The following is a 20174-nucleotide window of genomic DNA, read 5'->3' on the forward strand; positions in this document are numbered from 1 at the left end:
CCTTCTTATAATCCTCTCTACAAACTCGAGTTCCAGTGGATACTTGCAGAACCTTGAATATAATGCTCCATCTCCTATCTCTGTGCCTTTGCACTGGCTCTTCCTTCTGTCTGAAATGAAGTATCTTCTCCTTCTGCCTCATGGCCCTCAGACTTCCTTCAAGATTCAGCTCAAAATTCAATTGTTTCAGGAGGTTTTTCCCCTGTAAGATTATATTTATTCTCTATATATCATAAGTACCTAGTTAAATGCATGTTGCATTCCCTATTATTAAAATGTGAATACTTCTTAGGGGCAATGACTGGTTTTTTGCTTTACTTTGTATTCTTAGTACTTAGCAGAACCTAGCCCATAGTAAGTTCTCTTAATAAATGGTCGCAGACTGACTTGGCAGGACTAAGATTGGAATGGATAAACAACAAGAAGAAAGAGTAATGAGAAAAAAATAGAGAGAGAGAGTATAACTTGAACAACTTAGTCTTAGGCTATTTAAACTCTTAATTGACCATCAAAAATGGGAAATGGATAAAAGAAATTATATCAACACTGATTATAATAATTTCACTAATAAATTATTGTATAGTATAAAGTAATTGCATAACAAAGAGAGCAAGAGTCTAAAAAACACCTGAGTCCTTTGTCAAATTTATAAAACTATGATTCACTCCCCAGTTCACATGTGGTAAAAGGGTATGAACAGGCAGTTTTATGATGAAGAAATCAAAACAGTTGAGAGGTATATGAAAAAATACGCTAAATCATTATTGATTAGAGAAATGAAAATTAAAACAACTTTGAAATATCATGTCGCATCTATCATATATTGACTAAAAGAGAAAATGATAAATGATTGAGAGGATGTGGAAGAATCGGAATACTAATATCTGTTGGTAAACTGTAAACACATCTAACCACTTTGGAAAGCAACCTTTAATTATGGAGTTACAAAACTATTTGTGTGTGTATGTGTATAAAAATGTATATATAAATGTATAGCTTTGACTCAGTAATATCATTAGTAGGTCTGTTTCCCAGGGTGATCAGGGAAAAAAGGAAAAGAACCCATATGCTATAAAATAGTTATTATAGTAGCTTACTTTGTGGTGGCAAAGCACTGGAATTTGAAGGGATAGCCATAAATTGGGGAATGGATAAAAAAGTTGTGATATATTACTATACCTGGAGTATTACTGTGCTATAAGAAATGATGAGTTGTTTGATTTTAGAAAAAACGTGGAAAGACTTGCAGGAAATAATGAAGAGTGAAATGAGGGCAGAAACAAGAGAATTATGTATATAGTAGTAGCAATATTATTTGAACTACAATTATGAATGGCCATATTTTGAGCATTTATAATAAATCAACTATGAGAATAGGGTTTTGGGGAGAGGGGTTTAAGGATCTATGTGGGATGTGAAGAATTTACCAACTTGTGGGATGTGAAGAATTTACCAACTTTCTAACTCAGGGAGGTGAGAAACGCTTAGACTTTAATTCACAGGTAGTTCAAAAATTTATAAGCAAAATAAGACAGCACTCACTGAAAATGAGCCAGAATGAGTCAGGTAAGAAAGAACTTTAATCTTGCAACTGTCTCTAATTACCTGATGTTTCTTTCTCACTATGATGCTCATTCCTCTGATGGCTACTGCTGCTGATTCAACCCAGCTTCAACACTTCTGTAACTGTCCATTTTATTTATTTTGCACAGTTCCCTGAATGCTGCTTGTAACCTTGCATCTACCCTTTCTTTCTCTCTCTCTCTCTCTCTCTCTCTCTCTCTCTCTCTCTCTCTCTCTCTCTCTCTCTCTCTCTGCTTTTGCTAAGTTTTCTTAAGAGATCTAGCCCCTATTACTGCTTTATTTCTGAACTTCTTTACTTCTTACTTTAATAGACACAGTAATTGGTAATAAACTTTTGTGTCTCCATACTTCTGATTTGGGTGAAAGTCTATGTGTGGAAATAATTTCCAACTTTGCAAAGAAACCAATAATCTTTCTCACCTTTATTATTTTTCCCTTATATATGTATATATTTAAGTTTATGTATCTCATTTGTATATTTTTCTCCACTCTAAGAAGGTGGACTCCTTGAGAGCTGAGGTTTCTTTTATCTTTCTTTGTATCACTAAAGCATGGGACATAATAAGTACTTAATAAATTTTTATTGACTAATTTACATTATCTATAAAAGATTTTTAAACATGCACACCCAAGAAGAGTTTATTTACAAATGATATCAATACTTCTATAAAAAATCATTTTGTATACTGTAAAATTTACATAAAAATAGACATTTTTAAAGAGATGACAAATTTTTTTTTAGGTTTTTGCAAGGCAAATGGGATTAAGTGGCTTGTCCAAGGCCACACAGCTGGGTAATTATTAAGTGTATGAGACTGGATTTGAGCCCAGGTACTCCTGACTCCAGGGCTGGTGCTTTATCCACTGCACCACCTAGCCACCCCAATGACAAATTTTTTAAAAGAAAACATTCAGTCAACAAATATTTTTTACTTTTGCCAAGTGCATCAGGAAACAGAGAATTAAAATATAAATACATAAAATCTTAAGAAAGATGATAAGCAATTATGAGCTATTTCATTTCACAAAGCAGAGGAATGCAGTGGAGAATAGAAACATGTTCAAATAAAGCTATAGGGTATGCTTCTACCATCTATATTGCATTTTCTACCATATCTGCATGACAATGGAAAACAACTTTAGTGAGTATCAATCTTCCTGCTTTCTGTCTCATTTGATATTAATAATTGAATGACTAAGAAGAACTATCCCTCATTACATGTCTCAGGGAAAATGTATGATTTTTGACACATTCACAAGAGACAGACTATTGGAAAAAAACCATCAAGGAAATTGATAATAATGCTTTTCAAGTTTTTAAAGGTAACATATGAACTCTTGTCCATGATTACCAAGAGCTTAAATCTAAGCATTTAAAGCATCTATTTTTTTCCCCTGTCTTTTTTTTTAGGATTTTTTTTCCAAGGCAAATGAGGTTAAGTGGCTTGCCCAAGGCCACACAACTAGGTAATTATTAAGTGTCTCAGGCTGGATTTGAACTCGCTGCCCCTATTCTTTTCCTGTCTTAAGCACACCAAAGTATGATTTTTCCTTCTCTACTACTTTAGTGAGGTGCTAGACTAAGAAATTATGTAGAATATAGACAAATAATTCTCATTCTTAAGGACCATCCAATCCATGTGATAGGTGAAGGGAAGGGAAGAAGCATTTAAACAGAAGCTACTATATGCCAGGGGCAGCTAGGTGGCGAAGTGGATAGAGCACTGGTCTTGGAGTCAAGAGGAGAGGAGTGTGAACCCAGCCTTGGACACTTGGGCTTAATCCTGATTGCCTCACATTCAGGGCCATCTCCAGTCATCCTGATTCATATCTGGTCACTGGATTCAGATGGCTCTGGAGGAAAACGTGAGGCTGGTAACTTAGCACAGCACCCCTTCACTCAAATCCAGTTCATGTGGTTGTCATGGTAACATCTTCCTGATGTCATGGTCTTCTTCAAGAATGAAGGACAGACATTATTATTTCATATTTAAACAGACACTTTGGGGGGTATGCATGCATGCATGTGTGTGTGTGTGTATGTGTGTATGTGTGTATGTGTGTATGTGTGTGTGGTTTTTGTTTAACAAATATTATTTATATGTGTAAAGAAAATTAACACAAGTTAAAACTTTCCAGGAAAATAATAAGAGCATATATAAACTCCTTCAATGCAAAAACTATTTTTGTTTTTGTCTTTTTATATCTATTGAGTAACACTTTGCCTTGGACACCAAGGGGGCTCAATAGATATTTGCTGAATTCAAGTACTGAATCTAAAGTTTCATTATCATCAAACTAAAATTATATGATGTCCATAAGGATGGAGATGCCTGTGTAGTCTGTGTGCCATTCTCAAATAGATTTTGAGGAAATGGCAAAGTAGGCATATGTATTAGTGATTATCATTTTCCTGGTTAACTTTTATATAATGATTTTTTCATGTGTTTGGTATCCTTTTTTAATGAGCTTGAGAGCAAGTCTATGACCATCGCTAAAAAAAATCCTTGAGACATATCTAAAGAATTTCTAAGTAGTTTTTTGGAGTCAACAACAAGAAGACATGAAGAATACTATATACCATTTTGTAGAGTCAGCAGAGCAAGATAGATTAGCAAAAGACATACAAAAAACCAATGTCTGATACTGTGTGGCTTAGAAAATACTAAATATAGCCAATAATTTTTACTGGCAATTTAGAGAGGAAAGCTGGTGGTGAAAATTGTGACATTTGAGAGTTGTTACAGAGAGACTAAGAATTTTTATTTAAAAGCCAGGAAACCATAAATTTTTCAGTAACATATAAGTCATAGGGGAAAAAACTTGCCATATTTTGGCTCTTCAAACTGCTCTTCAAAAGCCTTTGTAATCTATAACATACTGGAAGTGCATTACAAATACTATTTCAACTATACCTAACCATCATTTATAACATTTCTATGCAAAAATAATAACTCACATATGTACTGTGCTTTCAGAAGCACAACAGGAAGAGTAATGAATCTGTTGTCAGAGACCTGAGGTTCGAATCAACCATTTTCCCTTACTAGCTAAGATACGGGGCAAATCACTTGACCACTCGCCCTTTATTTCTTTATCTGCCAAAGGAGAGGTCTGGATTAGATGAGGGTTTTTTTTAGCTTGGAGTCCATGGATTTTGTTTTTTAAATATTCTAATAACTGTGTGCCAGCAAAGTGGGTTTCCTTTGTATTACCATGAATTTCATTTTTTGTCTCTAAAATTTAGACTAGAGAGCAGCTGGAAGAGAGGTTTAAACACTTAAATGCAGAGAGAAATCAAGAATTACAGTGTTTGGTGTAATGAAGATCGAATGTATATGCAGATCCCATAACCTTTTTTGAGGGATGAAATGCTTCCACATGGAGGGATGGCTTAGAAACTCCATTCACAAAGGAAAGTGCCATCTATAAAGGAAGTGCCTTGGAGAGATGATGAGGTATTTGCAGATAGTCCATAACTGGTTCCCTTTGAATATGAGTGGAAGCCAGGAGGTTTCTTGATTGGCTGTGAAGACTTTCATAAAGATCCATCAGCTTCAGCTACTCATTTGTTGCTTGTCATCACTTCATTTGATGATTTCTTCTGGTTACAAATGTGCTAGAAGGCGAAGTACCATGAGTCTTTTAGTATGTTCTTTCCATTCTATATGAAGAAAACATGCTTGAACCAGTGTCAGAAGAATGAGCTACAGGAATCTGGGGGTTAGAATTGCAGCTGACACAAAACTGATGCTCCAAGGAATAAGGTACAGTCTTCAGCTTCATGAATTTGCATGTCACCCTTGCATAGGGGCCATGCTAATCTTCTTTGTATCATTCCAATTTTAGTATATGTGCTGCCAAAGTGAGCACAGGTACAGTCTTCAGGAGCAAACTTCAGGACTCATCATGTGACATCTGGGCATGAACTTGGGAAATCCAAAGTTAATAAGAATTGAACTGAGTTTTGAGCTTACTCTACCCCAGAGACTGAGAGAGCATACCCTGGAGGTGTTGGGAAAATACAAATTTGTTCATGCTTTATCTTTGGAACAAATATTTCTTTGTAAAAGCTAAGAGCAGATTCTTAACAAAAGAGGATGGGTGATGGAAATTAGAGAAGAAACACCCCCAACATTCTCTGGAACCCTAGGGTGGTACAGCAGTCATGACCCAGAGAAGGCTAAAGTATATGTGTTACATTAGAAATTAAGATAATTGTACACCTTTATGGGGATGTGTATTAAAAATGAATGCTAGGGGCAGCTAGGTGGCATAGTGGATAAAGTGCCAGCCCTGCAGTCAGGAATACCTGGGTTCAAATCTGGTCTTAGACACTTAATAATCGCCTAGCCGTGTGGCCTTGGGCAAGCTGCTTAACCCCATTTGCCTTGCAAAAAAAATGAATGTTAAATTCTAACATGTTTGTTGGTGGAAAAAAGTTCATTAAAATTATTTTCACATCTAATGATTTTAACTATTGTCTATCTGTATAACGATTCTGATAATTACTCATAAAGATAGAATGCTGTCTTTAATGTTAACATCAGTATTATTTTATTTTATCCCAATTATATGTCAAGACAATTTTTACCATCATTTTTACAAGACAAAGACAGTGTTAGCTGTCTTCAGAAAGACTTTTACTTATGTGTGTTTGGTTGTTTTTTTAGTCTTGTCCAATCCTTCACAATACCATTTGGGGTTTTCATGGCAGAGACACTAGACCGGTTTGCCATTTTCTTCTCCAGCTCATTTTATAGATGAGGAAACTGAGACTAACAGGTTTAAGTGACTTGCCCAGGGTCACTGAGTGTCTGAGGCCAGATTTGAAGGAAGATTAATCTTCCTGACTTCCAACTCATAACTGGGAAATCAGGAAAGGCCTCCCACAGAAGTCAGCTAATCAACTGAACCTTGAAAAGAACTAAGCATGAGGAATGATCTAGGAAAAGAGTCAATCAAAAGGTGATTAGTAAATCCCTTTGGACAAAACACAGAATGTGTGGAGACTAATAAAAAAAATTTATTAAGCACCTACTATGTGTGCTAGACTCAGGAGATACAAAGAGGCAAAAGACAATCTTTGCCCTCTAATGGGGGAGACAACGTGAAAACAAATTTAAACAAAGCAAGCTACATTTAGGATAAATAGGAAATAATTAACAAAGTGAAGGTATTAGAATCAAGAGGGCTTCCTGTAGAAGGTAGGATTTTAGCTGGGACTTAAGGAAGTCAGGGAGGTTAGTAATTGGGATGGAGGAGGGAGAGCATTCTATGCATTAGGATCAGCCAGAGAGAATACTGGCAATCAAGAGATAGAGGGTCAAATTGGTGGGAGGCCAATGTCCCTGAATCAAACAACGCAAGTTGCAGACTAAAGTCTAAGAAGAATAAAAAAGTAGGGAAAGTTAAAGATAACTCTGAATGCCAAACAGATCATTTTGTTATTTGCTTCTGGAGGCAATAGTAAGTCATTATAATACTAACTAAATTAATTTACTTTTTTATTGACATACTAATCAAACTAAATGATTACTTTATGGAGCTAGAAAAAATAACTACAAAAATAAGCTGGAAGAACAAAAGGTCAAGTATCTCAAGAGAATAATAAAAATAAATGATGAAAAATTCTATTCACTTCTATAGAGACAACTGATGAACTATGAGTATGGATTGAAGTGTATTTTCCCCTCCCCTCCACTTTCATTTTCTTGCTTTTTTCCTACAATAAGGTTAAGGTGGACATGGGTTTTATATGCCTTGATATGTATAATGGATATTTTATTTCTTGCCTTCTCAATGGGTAGGGGAGGAATGGAGAGGATGAGAAAATCTGGAACTGAACATTTTAAAAATATTAATAAAGGAACTAGAAAATTAGAAAACAAAAAATGATGAAGAAATGGTTTCGAAAAAACCTGGAAAAGCTTAATGAACTGATGCAAAGTGAAGCAGGGGGAGGGGGGACTCAGAACAACTTATACAATAACTTCAGCATCATAAAGACAAACCACTTTGAGAAACTTGACAACTCTGATGACCAATCATCAACTCCAGATGAAACATGCTACCTGTATCTCCTGGGAGAAAGGTGATCTATTAAGGGTGCGGACTGTTTTTGTGGTGTGATATGTGGGAATATCTTTTGCTTCACAATGCATATTTGTCAGAAGGATTTTGTTTTGATTTTTCAACAGGGAAGGGAGTGAAAGGGAGAGAAGGTGGATTTTTGTTAACTCAAGAAAAGAAGGAAGAAAAGGAAGGTAATATGAAAATCTACTGTTACCTGCACTAAATGGTTTGATAAATATTCTCTCATTTGATCTTCACAACAGTACTGTGAAGTAGGTGCTATGATTCTTTAAACTTAAGAAAACTGTTTCAGATAGAAAAGTAACTTGGCCACAGTCACATAGGTAATAAGTGCGTAAGGCTGGTACTGAGGTCAAGTCTTCATGACTCCCATAATCTATAAAGGGAGAGCAGACAGTCAAAGAAATCCAGAAAGAGACACAGACATGGAGAGAGAAGAAAATAAAAGAAATGCTGAGGATAAAGAGTCAGCAATACTTGTCAAATCACTGATTTATTAGTTCTAAAGGAAACTCATCCCAGGACTCCTATTTTCTGCTTGTAGAAGTCTTATTGATACTTATATTACTTGTTTATCCACAAAAATCCCATTCTGAATGTTTCAGCATGATGTAGTGGCAACGTAGGTTTTCAAAGCTTATGCAAGAGAATGTTGACAATTACATGTAATTGGGGATTATTTTAAACAGTTTGGTAGGGAAAAAAATGACCCCCCCCCACCCATGTATAAATTTCTTGCCTTCTCAGTCAGGGGGAGGAAGGAAAGAGAGACTTTAGAGCTCAACATTTTAAAAGACAAATGCTATAATTTGGTTTTACATGTAATGGGGGGGGGTTGGTAAAGTTTATGCTAAAGGAATATAATTCATGACCTTGTATACATATTCTTTGTGTGTATGCTTCTTGGACAAGACATATAAGCTGTCACCAGAACTAGAATCACAGCCCTTTTAGCACATACAAGGTCATGAATTATTTTCTCATGACAAAAAAGAAGTATAAAATAGCCCTCAGTCTATCCAGTACCCTTCAGCTTTGATGGAGAATATGATTAATTTGTAGAAAAGTACTGTGACTCTAAATGTGAGAACCTTGTCAAACAATCTGGTGACCATTGTATTAGAGACACTAGATCATTATTTATTAACATCCTCTTTCCAAATTAAACAAAAAGACAAAAGGTACAGCTAAAGAGAATAAAGTTTCAAAAGTTCTCACAAAATAAAATAATGAAGTCCCCAGAGTTGGTTTGATTGTGTGCCTAAGGGCAACAAGACAGATTATTTCATGGAACACTTGATCTATTATACTATTCATGATAAATACTTGGTGACTGCTGAGTCTAAACGACCATGATGAAGATAGCAGCTTAAATATCATTAGTTTCCAAGATGGGGATATAGAGAAATCTGTTTTTCTCTATAAAATTCTTCAAACTCATACTTTTATACTGACCAGTGCAAAGGTGGACTTTGGGTGAAAAATGAAAAAGTTGGAAATTATTATTTATGATCAAAAGGTATGTGGTAAAAAAATGAAAAATATAGGAAATTGTGATTTATGATCAAGAAAAAATGAGAACAAAGATCCCAAACAATCCCCCAAACTCCACCCTATATATCTGGAATGTACTTTTTGAAAATATTTTTAGTGATTTATAAAAATTTAGTATTAAACATTTATAATAAAACTGATCAAATTTGCTTCTCCCTAATTAAATTTAATGTATATTTATTAGGAATCATTTCCCAGGATTGGTTGTGCTTTGGGGATTTGGGGGGCTATATAGGATATATAAGGCACAATGACTGACCTGGGAAACCTCAGAGTTTATTTGGGCAAATTAAGACTCACATAATGAAACAATTAAAGAATCATCAATCAATAGGTATTTATTAAGTTTCTATTATATACCAGACTAGGGACAGAAATAAAAAAGTTAAGATGATCCTTCAAAGACCTTACATTCCCACTGGAAACAATTTAGATCAACATAATATCAAATCCTAGATTGTGTAATATAGGCACTGGAATAGAAGCTCATTTCTTTTTGTTTGCTTTGGAGGAAAATCTCAAGAACACCTAGAAACAGATTTCCTATTAAAATGTTGGTTATTTCTTTTTTTTATATATAATATTAGAGAAGTTCACTATTCATTCTTCAAGGGAGGGCTTTAAAACAAACTCAATAGTCACCCTGAACTGAATCAGTCATATGCCACTGGCATTTCTCTCCTCTGGATAAGAATCCTGTGCCACAGTGCACCTCTGACCAGGAACTGAAAATCTAGGTCATACTCAGGGGGACTGGCACCCAAGCTAAGTCTCAAACTGCTGTGGACTATCACAAGTCCAACAGTTAGCCACACCAAAAGACTGGGCATTCACTTCTGTCAGTCAGATTTTCCTCCCACCATTACTAATACCCCATTGTCTAAATCAGAGATAGGAATCTCCCTAGATAGGATATACAGACTCATGTAGGATATAATTATGCCATCCAATAATCTCCCTCCTTTTCTCTCAATAGAGAACATCTTCACCCTGCCTCTCCACCTCCTTTCCATAAGGAAAGGGGCATAAGTAGGGGTGTCACACTTATAGAATCAAGGGGAAGTTACAGGTTTCAAAAGGGACAGATCCCCTGACTAAACAAGGTACACATAGCTGACAGATGGTGGAGATGAATTGGTCCAGTGTCTGTCTCTCCTTCTCTCTTCTCTTCTCCCCTGGAGACATACAATATCCTTTTGCATCTCCTGAATCAATTCCAAAAAAGTTCTCTCCAGCTCTGTTGACTTGTTGAGACCTTCTCTTCTGGTAAAGAAGCTGCTCAACATTTTACTCAGACCAAAACATATGTTTTCATCACAAGACAATGAGATTCTGGAGCTTATTATAATTTACATTTTGTCTTACTGCCGTATTGACATATATACTTCACTTTTAACATAATAAACTTCCATAAGTGTTTTACTACATGGGCAAATTCCACTATGAATTACCACATTAACTTAAACTTATAACAGTCTTAATCTTTTGCTCTCATTACAATAATGATTCAAACATCCTTAACCAAAATGCTTTTTCCCCCCAAATATTCCATTTTTCCTTTTTCCTGATATATACTTAGCTGTCTCACATTCCTTCCCCCTAAATCAGACCTTGAGACTGTAATTATCCAAAGAATTTCCCATTCTTCTTAACTAAATAATCCCTCTAAATAAAAATTAATAAAACTTAATTCCTATCTTAACATGTAGCTGATAGCAAGTGTTGGAGCCACATACCTAACCTATCTCTGGCTATTAGATCTAATTCACCTAAAACTTTTTTTTTTGTGATTTGTTTAGTAACTATAAAGATTCAGGACATTAAAGGAAAATTCCTTTATAGATATAAGTATTGAATGTCAGTGTCCAGGTAGAGGTCATGTGGGTAGGGTAGTCAAATGTCTTGGGCCAGATTTATTCTTCCAGGTGAGACATTATCCAAATGTCATTTTGGGGAAATCAAGACAAAAGAGTCCAACCTCAGGCCATATTGAGAAGCCACCCCTTCAGCTGCGCATCCCTGTCACCTGACATCTTTAGCGCATTGGCTTCCTTGGCTCCAAGAACATGGCATTGACCCAGCAGCATTTCCTTTTGCTGACCATCCTGGTATCTGACATTTATAACAATTCAATATTGTTTTAGGTTAACTTTGGCAACAATAGAAGAAAACTAAATCAAAGGATGAAGAATAGGCAATGAAGAAAGAAAATTCTCACTCTTTGTGGATGAAAAGATGATGTATTTAGGTACATAGATACTATATGAAAACAACTGTAGAAAACTTTTGGAACAGAACAAAATCAGCTATAAATAATTTGACCAAAGTTAATTGCTTGTGGTAAGGCCAAGTTAGTATATTAAAAATGATATTTATAAAGTAAATAACTTATTCAGGGTCACACTAATCTAACTACCAAAAAATTACTTTATTGAGATGGAAACCTAGTAACTTAATTTATATTAAAACAAGGAGATCTTGGCATGACAACCCTCATAACTTCATGAGAGAAAATGTTGGATGGGGTAAGGGGCTTAGAGTAAGATTTCTAGATTGAGAAATGCTGTTGGGCTTGAAATATCAGAACTACTACCATAAAAACATTTATACATTGGAGGACAGGACATCAAAAGACAGAGCTTGGAGCTTCCAATTTATATTAACATGCATAATACATATATATATATATGTATATATTATATATATAGGAAGAATATGTAAATGTGGCTGTATATGTGTACTGAGATTGAATGATTATTTATATATATAACTATAAACTCCATCTTAATTAGTATATTGCTATATAATCTATGTATATATATATATGTATATCCAAAAAAATAATAAAACAGTATACTCCTCACTATTTAGAATAGCAGACTTTATTATGTGAGAAATGTGGAACACTGGAAAAAAGGACAAAACTTATAGTCATAAGACTGAGTTCAAGTTTTGATTCTACTTGCTTACTCCTTATGCGGCTTTGGGCAAGGTAAACAGGTAGCAAGCATTTTTTCAACACTTAACCATGAACTGTCCTGAGCATCTAAGATACAAATGGAAACTAAAAGAAAGAGTCCTTTCAAAAAACTTATATTCTAATGGGGGAAGACAACACATACAATGGGAAGGGAAGGATATGAGGCCATAGTGGCAAAGTCCTTCAAGTCAGTAAGGGGAATGAACCTGTCCCCAAAGTGGAGGTCTCAAAAAAGAACTCACCATTGGGAGAAGAGGGCTGGATGGCAGAAGGAAATTATCCAGGGTGTGGAAGAATGGTCCAGGGTGAGAGGGCAGTTCAGTCTTAGCAGCATCAGAAGCACAGTCAGGTGGGGAATGAAATATGGCAGATCTGGGCAAATCATTTTACTTCCTGGGTCTCAGATTAGAAAAAGTGAGATTCAGACCTTTAAAAGTTTCCTTCTAACTCTAAAATCTTATAAAATCTGTTTCAAGAATTATTATAGTTGAGTATTTCTGACTTCTCACTACTACCTATTTCACTCCCTGATTGACTGATCTATTTCTCTTCCACAAGGAAAACAAAGTCCCTTATGTCTGTATTCCAGATAGAAACTGTGATAATCAAGTTGAAACTGTTTTCTTTGAAGTTATTTAATGCTAGACTGAGAGCCACTATGGTTCCCAACAACCTGACTGGACAGCTTATATTAAGATAAAAAACAAAAAAGAGATTATTATTCAAAAATAAATATCAAGTCCAACAAGATTAAAACCCTCTATAAAGGGTTAGAGATGAGATTAAAAAAAAAAGAACTCTGATGTTTACAAATAAAGACAAATGGTGCTAAAATTCTGAAAGAGATGCTGTGGAAAACTGAGTCCTCACAGAATTGTGAAGTTCAGATGAGATAATCATATATATATATATATATATATATATATATATATATATATATATATGTAAAGTTTAAAGCAGCATATAAATGTCAACTATCATTATTATTAAAACAAAATAACCCAAATAAAATTCAAAATGATGATAAGATCCAGGAAGTTGATAGTCACCCTGTAATCTGCCCTGGTTAGACCATATCTGGAAGGGGCTGGAGAGAGAGAGAGAGAATCTAATGATTACATTCTACATTCTAGTCTAATTCACCATTTTGGATGTGGCCTCCAGTGATAAGAAAAATTGCCCAAATTGAGATTTCAATCCAGCTCTTCTATTTACAAAACCTGGGTTCTGTTTTCAACTCACTGCCTAACCACCAACTCCATATCTGACTTTCATATATATATATATATATATATATATATATATATATATATATATATATATATATATATTTCATTAATTCCTTTGATATTCTTACTCTTTTGTTCTTCCAAATTATTTTTATAATTGTTTCTATCTCAAGACAATATTCTTAATTGGACTGGCTAATACATTAAGTAGTTCAGTCATTATCATTTTTATTATATTGGCTCAGTCCACCTGTGAACAATCAACATTTCTCCAATTATTTAAACATGACTTTATACAAAAATATTTAATAATTATGTTCATATAATTCCTGGGTTTGTTCTGGCAGGTATATTTCCAAGTATTTTATGTTCCCTGTTTTTTCAAATGAGGTATCTTATTTCTTCTTCTTGCAGGACTTTGTTGGGGGTGATATATATATGCTAATGATTCTTGTGGGTTTATTTTATATCAACATGGATAATTTTAGCATCCAGAGAGCAATCAGGATGGTTAAAGGCCTCAAACATGCCAGAAGAAGGTATTAAGGATATTTAGTCTAGAGAAGAAGAGATATGAGGGAGACAATTTAGCTGATATATCTGAAGGACTATTGCATGAAAGAGGGATTAAATTGATTTTGCTTGTTCCCAGAAAACTCAAATATGAGCAAATGGAAACTCCAGGGAGGCTGATTCTATCTTGATTAAGGATTTCATCAACTAACAAAGTTAGCCAAATGTGGAATTGGCTGACTATAGAGGTAATGAAGGTATCTACTACCTTCACTAGAGGTCTTCAGGTAAAAGCCGGATGATCATTTGTCAAGTAGGTAATGAAAGGGCTCTGGTTCAGAATGGACTTAAAAATTGCTGAGGCTTCTTTCCACCTGGAATCTGTAGACAATTCTGTTATTTATACAGTAAAATATTTTTTTTGGCAAGGAAATGGGGTTAAGTGACCTAATCAAGGTCACACAGCTAGTAAGTATCAAGTGTCTGTGACCAAATTTGAACTCAGGTCCTCCTTACTCCAGAGCAAGTACTCTAGTCACTCTACCTCTAGCTACTCCTATGCTCCTAAAATCTTAATTTATCTATGCTTTAAGAAAAAAAAGCTAAAAAGCTGAAAAGCTAAAAAGAAACAAATTGTAGCAGGGACTTATTTTTTGAAGCAACTTCTAAAGAATGTCTGATATTGAAACAGGTAGTCAGATTTCAATATCTTCCATCTAGGAATTAGGATTCAGTAACTCTACTAGAGTAGATTGCAACTCCTTCATATCTTAGTGAACAATTTCATGAGGAGTTGTGCTTAAAAAAGGATTAATCATCAATCAATGGCCAGCTTTTAGGAGGTCAGTTCCTTTGATCTTAGCTAGGCAGATCCTAATAAAGAGTTCACAGTTTGGCAGCTCCCACCAGATGTGTTCTTAATACTTAGACTTTTAAGAAACCATGTTCACCTCCACATTACAAGAATGAATCCAGGCAAGGTCTTTGCAGGAGGACCAATACTTTCCATGCTGTTTGCCTTTTAAAACCCTACAGCTTGATCTCATTATATATTACTACCTCTCCTGATTTTTATGAGCCAGTCAAACTGGCCTTTCCCTCTACATATGGTGATCCATCTTGCACATTCATGTCATTCCCCATGCTGAAATGTACTCCCTTTATCCTCATTCCCATCTTGTAGAATCATTTATTTCAAGAAGGAGCTCAACTTCCACTTGTATAAGCTTTTCTTATCCTCCCTCAATTATTAGTGTCCAAGTTTAATTTTTCAGTTCTTTTTTCAGTCATGTCTGACTCTTTGTGACTCCATTTGGGATTTTCCTGGCAAAAATACTGGAGTGGCTTGTTTTTTCCTCCTCCAGCTCATTTTAGAGTTGAGGGAACCAAGACAAACAGGGTTAAGTGATTTGCCCTGTGTCACCCAGTTGTAAGTGTCTGAGGCTACATTTCCTGACTCCAGGGCCAGCATCACCTAACTGTCCCTTTTCACTAACTACCTAGTCTTTTATTCTTAGATATTTGGCCAGTATCTAATTATGTATGTCAATGTTGTCTGCCCAATAGAACATAGGCTTGGGAGCAGAGAATGTTTCATTTCCTTTTTTTTTTTTTGTATCCCTAGCACCTAGCACAGAACCTGACAAATAGCAGACACTTAATAATTGTTTCATGATTATCATAACATTCAAAATGATTCAGACACTTCAAGATGCTAAAATTTTAAAAATGCAGCTGTGTTCATGATATTCCACTACAATGCAAGAATTCTTAGATGAATTTACAGTAGGAGTCGAAGACAAAAATAGTTTTTTGATGAACTCTAAATTAACCAGAAAATTAGATTAGATAGAAGACCTCAATTCTCTAGGTATCTGAGCTCATGGAATTTTTGTTGTGTCCAAAAGCAAAGGTTTAAGTGAACTAAGAAGGTAAAATATGAGGGGGAAAGCAGAAAGGGAATAGATTAGGAAAAACTAAGAGATGATAGGATGGTAATTTCCCCCTCAAGTTTTCAGTATTTTCCAGTCACTTGATAGGATAGTACAGTCATCTGTTGAGACTCTAAATAGGAGAAAACAAGATAGCTAATCTAAAAAAGGAAAAGACTGATTTTGCTTCTAGAAAGGATACTCTAAATTTATTCAAAGGAAAACAGAAGTCTGATAACTTTGCTGAAAAAAACAAACCACCATCACCACCACCATCAATAATAAACAAACCCCACTAGGACTAGAGTTTAAAGGGTATAAACTAGTATGGATAGCCCAATACTCACATCTTCTGTAGTATTATTTGTATGCAAGATATACTCCAGTCCTGCAAAATAATCTGGATTTTTTTGAAGCAACTAAATAGGACTCACAAGACTACCAAGTGTTATTGGAAATAAAGGGAAGAACAATCCCTACTCTTCTACAATTTACAGTCTGAATAAGAGAAAACTATGTACTTAAAAACAAGAGACAGCATCCAGCCACTGGAGTGATTACAACATTGATAATAATCTATTTAAGAGGAGTTGAAGTAAGGGGAAGTATTGAATTTAGATTCATACAATTTGGATTTAGGGATTTAGGCAAGACACTTGAACTTCTCCGAGGCACAGGTTCTTCTCCGGGGGTCTACCTTAAAGGGAAATAGACCAATTTTAGCCCTGCCTCTCCACACAAGTGTGAACAATCCTCAACACTACTGTCTTACAAATGGAATGGTCCGTTTCCAAGAACGTAGAACGTCGGTGTTATAGAATCAGAGCTTTACTAGAGCTAGAATGGACCTAGGAGGTCACAGTCCCAACCCCTTTCACTTTACAGAGAGGGCCACTGAGACCCAGGAAGATAAAAAGAGGCCCTGTGGTCTGGGGCTCTTAGAGGGAACCCCAGTGTCGAGACTTCCAGTCCAAGGTTTTTGATGAATTGGAAGGAGGTGGGAGCTGGGGGGTGGGGGTGAGGGCTGGTAAGAGGGAGGGTAGAGTATCTTTGCCTGATGCTTCCAGGTGCGCTTTGCAAACAGAAGGCACTTCATAAGTGCTTGAGGAATTGAGTGGATCTTTTTTTTTTTTTTGGTCACTTGGTTATCTCCAGAGTAAGGTAAGGAGGGGGGAGAGAGGGGTGTAGGGAGCGATCCCAAACTTTGAGTTCACTCTTACCTTAGAAAGCACCGTCCTGGAAGCCCGGGAACTTCGAGGCCCGTTCCTACAACGAGGGGAAGAGAAGGTTGGGGATACGCATCGGAGCCAACCAGCGAAGGCTGGGGAGGGGAGAGGGGACCCCGGCTCCTCGTACCTGCTCATTGTCTCTTCTCCAGTAGCCGGAGTGCCGCCCACCCAAGAAAAGGAGTGACCGACTGACCCCCGGTTTCCCCGGGGCGCCCTGCCGCCACCCTGCTCCCTTAGACTAGCTGGAAGGACGCTGCGCAGCGCACTCCGAGGCTACCTCGTTCCCTAGGCAACCGCGGCGTTCTACCGGCGAGCCCCGCCTATGGGGAGGGCAGGGGGCGGGGCGAGGGGAGAACCCCGAGAGGACAGCCAGAGGGACCAGGACGGGGGAGGGGATAGATGGACAAAATTAAGGGAAGGGAGGAAACACAAAGAGGTGGTGCAGGAGGCAAGAGATGGGGAGGAGGAAAAGAGAAGCTGGGAAGGGGAGAAAAGATGGGGGGAGTGAGGAAGAAGGGGGAAAAAGAGAAAATAGAGCTTAAGTTCTTAATGGGAAAAAAGGGAAAGGAGATAGAGAGGAGGGGATGAGAATAGGGGAAAGAGGGGAGGAGACGAATAAAAGGGGAGGAGGAAGAAAAGGAGAAAAAAGAGGGGAAGAAACGGCACAGGGAGGAGGAAGAGAAAATGAGTGGAAAGCAGTAATTGAGGGATCTTTGGTTCTTAGATTTGTCGAGGAAGGACCTTGGAAATCATCTGGTCTAGTCCCTTCATTATTTTAGCAAAGGAGAAACAGAGCTAGAGAAATGGACTGACTTGTTCCAGGTCATCCAGGTAGCGAAAGAGAATCTGAATTCAAACTCGCGTGATCTGGCTGCAGAGACCTAGTGCTTTCAAACATAGGAAAGCCTGGTAGAGGGAAAAGGAGACAGAGGGCTACAGTGTCTGGTACATAGTAACCACTTAATAAATGTTTGTGACTGAGAGGATACAGAGAAGGAAGGTATGGCAGGTTAGGTCCAGGACCCAAGCATGCTATATTGCCTGAAATAAAAGAAGTGAGTCTTCATAAATATGCCAGTTTCTAAAGTTGAGCCTAACTCTGGAGGGCAAAATAAGAAAAAGGGAGTGAGGTGCATGTAGTAATAATGCATGCTCCCCATCATCTTACAGAAATGGAGAAGGGTTGCAGAGGGTCCCATTTACTAAATTTACATTTTTCTCCCCACAACTGTATGAGGTAGATGTTGTTCAGGGGTGTCTGACTCTTTGTGACCCCATTTTGGGTTTGGTTTTTTTGGCAGATACTGAATTGGTTTGCCATTTTCTTCTCCAGTTCATTTTAAAGATAAGGAAACTTAGGCAAACAAGACTGAGTGACTTGTGGGATTTGAGTACAAAAAGATGAGTCTATCCACTGCTGCTCCTAGATGCATCTATGAAGTAGGTATTATTCCCATTTTATAGAAGAAACTAAAACCAATGAAATTATGTGATTTGCCGGTGCTCATACAGTATTATTTGTGAGATAGACTTTGAAACAAGGTCTCCAAGACTCAAATTCTTTACTCCTTCCTAGACTTATTTTTTAACCATAGAGTCAAAGCAAAGAGGTCCCAGAGGTTGCAAGAAAATGAGTCCCTTAGGGGAATTTATCTGGGGGGGGGGGTGTGAAGGAAGAGGTACAGCAGAGGAAGAATGTTGTTTCTTGGGAATTCCCTAGCACAAAATTCCTCAAGGAGTCTTAAATTAGTGCTTTTTATATAATGAATTACTATATAGTCAAACCTCTTTGGCTGGGTTATCCAGGCCCTTGGATTTTCTTTCTTTAGAGGGCTAGACTTTAACCCATTTGGCTGCTGATTAGTCACACCACCAAGGGGTAAAGTAGGTGCAGAAAGAGGAAATGAAATCTTAAATCAATCTTTCTACTCTTAGCTGTTTAGCTGTGAAAATTTTTATAAGTGAGGAGATTGCTTCCAGCAGTGGTGTCAAACTCAAACAGAAGCAGTAGATAAGGATCCCAGTGGGCTGCAAGTTGAATTAGAAACCACAAATTAACATTATTTGTGTTCTATTGTATTTTTGTTTATTTTTTTAGTTATTTGCCAATTACATTTTTAATCTGCTTCTTCTAGAAGATTCTTTCAGGGAGTCTGTAAGAATAAAACTATTTTTTTTAGGTTTTTTGCAAGGTAAATGGGGTTAAGTGGCTTGCCCAAGGCCACACAGCTAGGTAATCATTAAGTATCTGAGATAGGATTTGAACTCGGGTACTCCTGACTCCAGGGCGGGTGCTTTATCCATTGTGCCACCTAGCCGCCCCAAAACTATTTTCTTAATAATAAACAGTCATAATTTGTAATAGGTAAATATTGATAGACATGACTTACATAAAGAAAAATTCTTTCTGATATCCTTAATAACTTTTAAGACGGTAAAATGGTCCTGAGGCCAAAAGGTCTGAGAACTGCTGGCCTACTGAATTTTGATTATCCATCATTTTGTCCCGCATTGTTATGGAAAATAAATGTGTATATTTCTAGAAAATAGACTCTAGATAGTTGAATTTACTGTATTTGAGGATCTCTGCAAAGATTTACTGTTTAAAATAGAAATCACTAAGGCTGTTCCTAGTTTGAGTATATGAAAAGGTTGAGTTTGGCTGTTTTATTCCTCTCTTACTCCTTTTTTTTCTCCAGAGCAACCCCCACATTTTCTTTCTTCTTTCTTCTTCTTCTTTCTTGAGGTTTAACTTAGATGTCTGGATAGTGGGTTAAACCCTGGGTGGAAGTGTTTCAAGTTCACTTGGAGTTGTTAATAGCTCACAGTTTGCTTGATAAGTCAAAGCCAAATTATCACCCTCCCTCCCACAAAGAGACATTTAGAAATTTAATTTGGTTAAACAAGGTTTTATCTTGCAAAATAAGACCAAAAGAATGTTTCATTACTTTTGTTTATCCAGTCAACAAGTCAAGACAACAAGCATTTATTAATTGTTTACTATGGACACATTGTCCTCAGGGAGTTCACAATCTAATGGGAGTGATAACATGTCATG

General features: G+C 36.6%; 1 protein-coding gene and 1 non-coding gene across 2 annotated transcripts in view; both read right to left on the reverse strand.

Annotated features, from left to right (window-relative positions):
• Positions 1 to 17388, reverse strand: part of ERICH2 (glutamate rich 2) — a 132008-nt gene extending 114620 nt beyond the window's left edge. The window contains exons 1-2 of the mRNA XM_074236519.1: positions 17244 to 17388; positions 17108 to 17153 (exon numbers count right to left, since the gene is read on the reverse strand). Coding sequence (XP_074092620.1) covers positions 17108 to 17153; positions 17244 to 17251 — 54 coding nt within the window. The 5' untranslated portion in view covers positions 17252 to 17388. The remainder of the gene's footprint in view (positions 1 to 17107; positions 17154 to 17243) is intronic.
• LOC141510482 (U6 spliceosomal RNA) lies at positions 5346 to 5457 on the reverse strand. Its single transcript, XR_012474965.1, has one exon. It is a non-coding gene; the product is annotated as a U6 spliceosomal RNA (small nuclear RNA).
• Positions 17389 to 20174: the final 2786 nt, after the last annotated feature.

This window comes from Macrotis lagotis, chromosome 1, assembly GCF_037893015.1.
Source record: "Macrotis lagotis isolate mMagLag1 chromosome 1, bilby.v1.9.chrom.fasta, whole genome shotgun sequence".
Lineage (NCBI taxonomy): Eukaryota > Metazoa > Chordata > Mammalia > Peramelemorphia > Peramelidae > Macrotis > Macrotis lagotis.